Raw genomic sequence first — 8,092 nt, 5'->3', positions numbered from 1 at the left:
AACATTTGTCTTTTTATTAGAAACTTAATCTTCTTTGTTCGGAAGCTCATCAATTTGGTTGAAAATTGATTTATGTCATTTTGGTACAAAATTTTACTTTATTGGTTAAAAATTCCACAATAATGTTACATATGTTTGTGAAATTCAGAACTACGCACGAAAAATAAGTTATAAGTACTTAATATATTAAATTTTTCATGTTCCAACTCAATGACTTACTCTTTTACTTTATTTTTCAAATGAGCTATAAACTTTTATTAATAATTTTTATTAAAAAAACTATTTTCGGTTGATTAAATTTAAATTTTCGCAGAATTCGGACCCTAACAGATCGCGCACTCTGTAAACTCTCCCATTCCGTGTAAATTCAAAAAACTTAAATAATTATTAAATAATTACGATTTCAAAGTAAGAAATAGGTAATTTTTAGAAATTACGAGCTACTCAGAACATATTTCGAAAGTTTAAAATTTTCAAAAGTAAAAATCGAATCGAACGAATTTTCTAACTTTACTTTATTTATATTTTCTTGTCATAATTATTTGAAGCAATTGAAAAATAAATAAAATATAAATATATAATAGGAGATATAAATATTTGTGCTATTTTCAATAAATATATGATATGATGAAGTAGCAAGTTGCATTTTGCATTTGATTATTCGATTTTTGCATCGGATTGCGTCGTTTCTGTCACATTTTGACGTCACCGCAGTCAGAGCGGTAGAGAGCAAGATGGCAGGAGCGATAGCCCGTTATTTTCAAGTTCCAACGAGACAATTAGGTGAGTTACAACCTTTTATTGTTTACAATTACCGTCTGGAAGGTAAAACAAAAAAGTATATTTGCCATTTATTCATTGAACATCGTGTTTCGAGCAAGAAAATGGATTTCCGTACCCCGTTCAACGTTCTGTCAAGGTTATGTAATTCTAGATGTGAATTTTGTTAAAAGGTCTCCTTGGACCGTTCCTGAATAGTCAACAGACCAGGACACTTGCTGATGCTGCTCCTGAGGGAAAGGTAAATATATATAATTTTTTAAAATAGTTTTAATAATAAATTAAATTCGTAGTCAATACTTTTGCGGCCTGTGGATGGGAAACAAAATAACAACATGGAATCTCTGGAATTGATCTTTTGGAGTATTATTAACTTTCAACATTTTTTTGTTTTTAAATATTTTAATTTTAATTAACTTAAAGCTTCGTAGTAATTAAAAAGCCAGGTATCCAATGATCAAATTTGCTTAAGAAACTTTTAAATGCTTCTATTCTCTTGTCTTTTTTTAGTTTGTAAATCACAATCGAAAAACATTTACGAAAAATCTAACAGCGTAACGAAATTAGGTAATTCAGGGTGGTCATTTTTTTACAATAAACTAACACATGAGTTAACCACTATTTATGATTTTTCTTGAATTCTTTTTAAATCGTTCAGAGTATTTTCAAAGATTCCAAGACATTTCTAATAGATTTCAATACTTTGAAGCGATTTCAAATGATTTGAATGGTTTTTGGGAATTTAAAAAATTCCAAGGTATTTTCAAGAGCTTCAAACAGTTTCAAGAGATTTAAAGGAATGTTAATATTTTAGGATATTTTTCAATATTCCTGGAAATTTTTCAATTGATTTCCGCAATTTAATGGGATTTCATTGGAATCTAAATCTGTTAATTTATTTGAAAAGATTGTAGAATTTTCAATTCATTTCAATATTTTTAACAGCTTCAAAAAATTTGTTGATGGATTTCAAAAACATGTTAACCATTTGAAGAGATTCCACCTGATTCCACAGAATTTGACAGATTTTGGGCTGTTTTTAAAATTCCAAGGAGTTTTCAAGAGCTTTAGAAAGTTTTAAGGAATTTCTAATTCTTTCAAAGGATTTTTTATGTTTTATGGTTTTTAAAAGCTCTTATGGAATCTTCAGTTAATTCATTAATTTAATGGGATTTCAAAGGATTTGAAACATTTTGAGGAATTTTCAAATATTACAAAGAATTACAAAGAATTTCAAAAGAATTTAATAATATGAAGTGATTTCAAATAATTTGAAAGATTTTAGGATATTTTAAAAATTCCAAGGAATCTTTTAAGAGCTTTAATAGAAAGTTAAATCGTTCAAAAAGATTTCGATGGATTGAAAAATTTTACTATACTTAGTTTTAAAAATTGCCAAAAATTTTTGAGAGCTTTAGAAATTTTAAAGTATTTCATAAGATTTAAAAGTTTTAAAAATGTTTTATAATAATTCAAACTATTTTGAGAAATGTTTAATAAATTTTAATAATTTTAAGATCTTCCAAAGGATTTTAAAGATTTAAGGTAGTTTTTTAAAAACTTCTAAGGATTGGAAAGAAGTTTCAATAATTTAAAGGCATTTCAAATCAGTACAAAGATTTTAGACTATTTTTTTAAAGGAATTATTAATAGTTTCATAAAATTACATGAGATTTTTAAATATATCAATATTTTAGGATACTTTAAAAGATTTAAAAAATTTAAAAATAGTTTTCAATAATTTGAGGAAATTGCAACATATTAAAAAAAAAATTAGTACATGTTTAAAAATTCGAAGGAATTTACAAGCGCTTTAAAAACTTGCAAAAGTTTTAAAAATATTTTAGGGTATCTTGAAAGATTCCAAGAATTTATAATATATTTCAATATTTTGAAGCTATTCGAAAGAATTTTCAATATTTACGGGGATTTTTAAAAACCTTCCAAGGAATTATGATTTTTTTATGATTTGAAGGAATTTGAAAGCATTGCAAATATTTTAAAGTATTTTTTCTAATTCTAAGGAATTTTCAAGAGGTTTGAAAAGTGTCAAGATATTTCAAAGGATTTAAAATATTTTATTGTATTTTAAAATATTCCAAGGGATCTTTTAACATTGCAAATTCAAACATTTTATGAAAAATTCAACTATTTTATGAAAATAACCTTTTTTTGTTGAAAATTCATATTTTGGGATTAAAAACTCAACTGTTTTCAAAAAAATTCATCCTTTTGGGTTAAAAATTCAATAATTTGGATAAATTTTTCTTCTTTCTTGACTGCAAAATTTTTCGTGGTGAAAATTTATTTTTTTGGTGTGAAAATTCCCTTTGTAGGTTTAAAATTCAACTGTTTGGTTACTTAATTTCATGGATTTTTCTTTAATTTAACCTTGAATTTTAAGGCATTTCCTCAAATTCTGTTGATCAATTCAATGGCATTGTATTTTTTTCTTCTCCTTGAATTTTAAAGAATTTCATTGAATTGTTATCATTTCTCTAAATTCACTCAAAAATTTAATGGAATTTTTTGTTTTGATACATTTTTTCCAATTTAAAAGATCATTAGTGAAATTATTAATGCACATTAGTTACTTTTTGGGTAAGAAATTATTCATTTTTTGGTCACTTTTTTCACTTTTCTCAAGTCAATTAGGCTGTATTAATTTTGAAAATAATTAATTAAAAATTGTTTTATTCCGTATATAAAATATTCTGTATTAAAAATATAGACTTATTATATTAAATACTTCATTTTTACATAGTATAATAATGTTATGCAATGATTTCACAAATACTTCAATTATTTCACATAGAATTATGATAGATTTGAAAGATTGCCCAAAGATTTCATGTCTTTCGCGAAGATTTCAAAGATTTCGGGTAGATTAAAAAGATTTACTGAAGACTTAAATTATTTCCTAAAGATTTTAATAATTTCACAAATATTACCAAATATTAAAAAAATATTTCAAATATTTCGCAAAGATTTCAGAAAAACTTTACAATGATTTGAATGATTTCTTTAAAAAAATTTTTATTTGACAGGCTTTAATGATATCAATAATTTCACAAGTATTACCAAATATTTTGAAAAGATATCAGAAAGAATTCACAAAGATTTCAATAATTTTTAAGGATTTAATAGATTTTAAATATTTTGGAAATGTTTCGGATAGATTAAAAAAATTTCAATTACTTCGCAAAAACTTCAGATAGAATTCAAAGGGAGCACAAATATTGCAATGATGTTCCAAGGATTTCACAAAGATTAAAATAATTTTACAAATATTATCAAATATTTCGCATGAATTTCACAAATATTTCAATAATTTCTCTAAGATTTCAAATATTTCTCAAATATTTAGATAAATTTCAAATGTTGCACAAAGATTTCAATGATTTCCCAAATATTTCAATAATTTCACAAATATTACCAAATATTTTGAAAATATTTGAAAACTTCGCAAATATTTCATAAAAAACTTGATTTCGATTTTCATGATTTCTTAAAGATTTAAAAAAGTTTGCAGACTTTAATGATATCAATAATTTCACAAGTATTAGCAAATATTTTGGATATGTTTCGGATAAATTTAAAAAATTTTAATTGCTTCGCAAAAACTTCAGGTAGATTTCAAAGGGAGCACAAATATTTCAATGATTTTCCAAGGATTGCACAAAGATTAAAATAATTAAACAAATATTATCAAATATTTCGCATGAAGTTCCCAAATATTTCACAAATATTTCAATAATTTCACAAATATTTTTTAAATACTTCGCAAAGATTTCAGAAAAACTTTACATAGATTTTAAGGATTTCTTAAAGATTTAACAAATTTTACAGACTTTAATGATATCAATAATTTTACAAGTATTAGCAAATATTTTGAAAATACATCAGAAAGAATTCACCAAGATTTCAATAATTTTGAAGGATTTAATAGATTTCAAATATTTTTGAAATATTTCGGATAGTTTTTAAAAATTTCAATTACTTCGCAAAAACTTCAGATAGAATTCAAAGGGAGCACAAATATTTCAATGATTTTCCAAGGATTTCACAAAGATTTAAATAATTTTACAAATATTATCAGATATTTAAAATATTTCGCATGGATTTTCAAAGATTTCACCAATATTTCAATGATTTCCCTAAGATATCTATTATTTCTCAAATATTTCAGATAGATTTCAAATATTACACAAAGATTTCAATGATTTCCCAAGGATTTGAATAATTTCTCAAATATTATCAAATATTTCGCATGTATTTCCATAGATTTCACAAATATTTATATCATTTCCCTAAGATTTCAAATACTTGAGATATATTTCAAAGATTTCAATGATTTCCCACAGATTTAAATAATTTCACAAATATTATCAAATATTTCGCATGGATTTCCAGAGATTTCGCAAATATTTCAATGATTTCCCTAAGATTTCAAATATTTTCAATAGATTTCAATGATTGCACAAAGATTTAAATAATTTCATAAATATTATCAAACATTTCACAAGTATTTCCATATATTTCAGAAAGATTACAATGATTTCCCAAAGATTTCAGAGATATGACAAAGATTTCAAATATTTCACAAAGATTTCGGATTGATTAGAAAATTTCACAAACACTTCAATTATTTTACGAATATTTTAGGTAGTTAAAAAAATTCAAAAGATCTGATGAATTTAATTATTCGACTTTAAAGGGGCCACTGGTCGATTTGTGAGGGGGGCTTTGCCCCCTAGGGCTTTGCCGCCTTTGTATCAAACAAAATGAAAAAATAGTCAGGAGAAAAGATCAGTGGATTATTTGAGATGGCCCCCTTTTCATTCCTCTTTCTTTATTTTCGATTTGAATTAAGACATTTAAGAGTGTGATGTCCAAATTTGATGGTTGGCTTTTTACATTCTCATCATTTATGATTGAGAAAGTATTAGAATTTTCGGGAATTTGGCATCACACTTTTTCAACGGATCTCGAAGTTTCGAGACCCCCTGAATCCGAAAATCAGGTTTTCACGATGGCGTCTGTCTGTCCGTCCGTCCGTCCGTAAACACGATAACTCTCGAAAAAATGAACGAATCAAATTCATCTTTGGCAAACTTTTTTTAGGTCCTAAAAAAAAGGACGAGTTCGTGAACCAGCCATTTTTGATAAAAATTCAAAAAGTGAGCGCATTTTGAAAATTTTTGAGACAACTTTTTTCTGAATTTAAAAATTCTATGTACGGATATTTATAGTATTAAAAAGAACAAACAATTTATCCTCATGACTTTTTTCGATAAAAAGAAAATTCTCAGAGTTAGAGCGTTTTCAAAATTTTTTTAATCAACCGATAATCAAAATTTGAAGCCGAAAAACGCACGATATGAAAAAAATTCAAGAGAAGAAAAACGTTTCTTTTTGAAAGCCCTACAATATTATCCTAAACAATTTTTGTATTTTCTTCAAAAATCGAAAATTCAAATTTTGATTGCACAAAAAATAGTGGAAAATAAAAAAATTCCATATTGTGGACAAAATTATCTAGGATACGAAAAAAGATGAATTAAGAAAAATGGTTATTCCAAAAAAGATCTGCAATTTCGTTAAGAATCACTTTTTGATAGGACGCGTACCTCAAAGCCTACAGAGCTTTGAGAAACTTAATATTTGACTATACTTAATTACGTAGACAATTCAGAATATGAAGACGCATATAAATACTATCTAAAAGAGATCTTTTTGATAATTTTTTTTTCAAGCATTCCAAATGCAAAGAATAAATATCCGAGTGCGAAGCGCGAGATTCAACCGTCGCGTGCCCCAGGCGCGCTCAAATTTGCGAGCCGCGCGCGTAGCGCACGATGAGAATGTACCCCCGAAGCGGGCAGATTTTTTCTTTAATTTCCAAGAATATCCTATCTATATTTAAAAATCTAATTTTTTTGTTTAATCTAAATTGTCAGAAATTCGGTAGTCCATTGGCAGATCAGGACCGCATTTTCACAAATTTGTACGGGAGGCATGACTGGAGGCTGAAAGGAGCCCTAAAACGTGGAGATTGGTACAAGACCAAAGAGATTCTAGATAAAGGAACCGACTGGATCATCAACGAAGTGAAAGTGTCGGGTCTCAGGGGACGTGGAGGAGCTGGTTTCCCCTCTGGAATGAAATGGTCCTTCATGAACAAGCCTTCCGATGGAAGGCCGAAGTATCTCGTGATCAACGGAGACGAGGGCGAGCCAGGAACCTGCAAAGATCGCGAAATTCTCCGACACGACCCACACAAGCTCGTTGAAGGTTGTCTGATAGCTGGACGAGCCATGGGTGCTTGTGCCGCTTATATTTATATCCGAGGAGAGTTTTACAATGAATCTTCTAATGTACAAGTTGCCATTGCCGAAGCTTATCAAGCAGGCCTTATTGGAAAGAACGCCTGCGGTTCCGGCTACGATTTTGATATCTACGTTCAGCGAGGAGCTGGAGCCTACATTTGTGGAGAGGAAACGGCCCTCATCGAGTCCATTGAAGGAAAACAGGGAAAGCCGAGATTGAAGCCGCCTTTCCCGGCTGATGTTGGACTTTTTGGATGTCCGACTACCGTCACAAACGTCGAAACTGTTGCTGTTGCTCCGGTATGTGATATTTATTGATTATGTTTAATAATGTTCTTTAGTTTTTATCGAATATTTCTGTCCTTTCCCGTATTCTTGGTTGAGAATTTATCATTTTGGTGGGAAATTCAACTGTTTTTGTTCAAAATTAGTCTTTTTGGGTTAAAAATTCAACTATTTTGGTAGAAAATTCTGTTTGATTGAAAATTCAAGTCTTTTGTAGAAAATTTGTTTTATTCGCTTGAAAATCCAATAATGTGGTTGCAGTTTTTTTTTCTTCAAATTCATGACTAAAAAACCGTGCTTGGTTCTTATTTTTTGTTGTTGATAGTTGTCTTTTTGGATAGAAAATCGTTAATTTTGTGTTGAAAATTCACCTTTTTGTAGCAAAGTTTTTTTTTTGGTTGAAAGTGAATTCTATATTATATTGTTATATTTTTAGTTCAGAATTCGTATATTTTAGTTAAAAATTTTTTATTTACGAATTTTGACGTTAATTTAATCATTTCGTTCAAAAAGCAGCTATTTACTTGAAAATGTATCTCTTTTAATAAAAATGACATATTTTTGTTGGTAAATCAAATCTTTGGTTAAAAATAACCTCATCTGTTATAAATTCATATTTTGGAATTAAAAATTCAACTGTTTGGTTGAAGTTCAATTTTTTTGATGAAAATTTGTATCTTCGGTTTAAAAATTCGTTC

General features: G+C 27.7%; 1 protein-coding gene across 1 annotated transcript in view; it reads left to right on the top strand.

Moving 5' to 3' along the window:
* The first annotated feature begins 671 nt into the window (after window positions 1-671).
* The window catches only part of LOC117167196 (NADH dehydrogenase [ubiquinone] flavoprotein 1, mitochondrial-like), an 18,120-nt gene continuing 10,699 nt past the window's right edge, over window positions 672-8,092 (top strand). Inside the window, exons 1-3 of the mRNA XM_033351929.1 lie at window positions 672-783; window positions 954-1,021; window positions 6,741-7,409. Coding sequence (XP_033207820.1) covers window positions 735-783; window positions 954-1,021; window positions 6,741-7,409 — 786 coding nt within the window. The 5' untranslated portion in view covers window positions 672-734. The remainder of the gene's footprint in view (window positions 784-953; window positions 1,022-6,740; window positions 7,410-8,092) is intronic.

Source organism: Belonocnema kinseyi, chromosome 2 (assembly GCF_010883055.1).
Source record: "Belonocnema kinseyi isolate 2016_QV_RU_SX_M_011 chromosome 2, B_treatae_v1, whole genome shotgun sequence".
In the NCBI taxonomy this organism is placed as follows: domain Eukaryota; kingdom Metazoa; phylum Arthropoda; class Insecta; order Hymenoptera; family Cynipidae; genus Belonocnema; species Belonocnema kinseyi.
The sequence above is the reverse complement of the archived record's forward strand: the minus strand, read 5'-3'. Positions and strand labels throughout refer to the sequence as shown.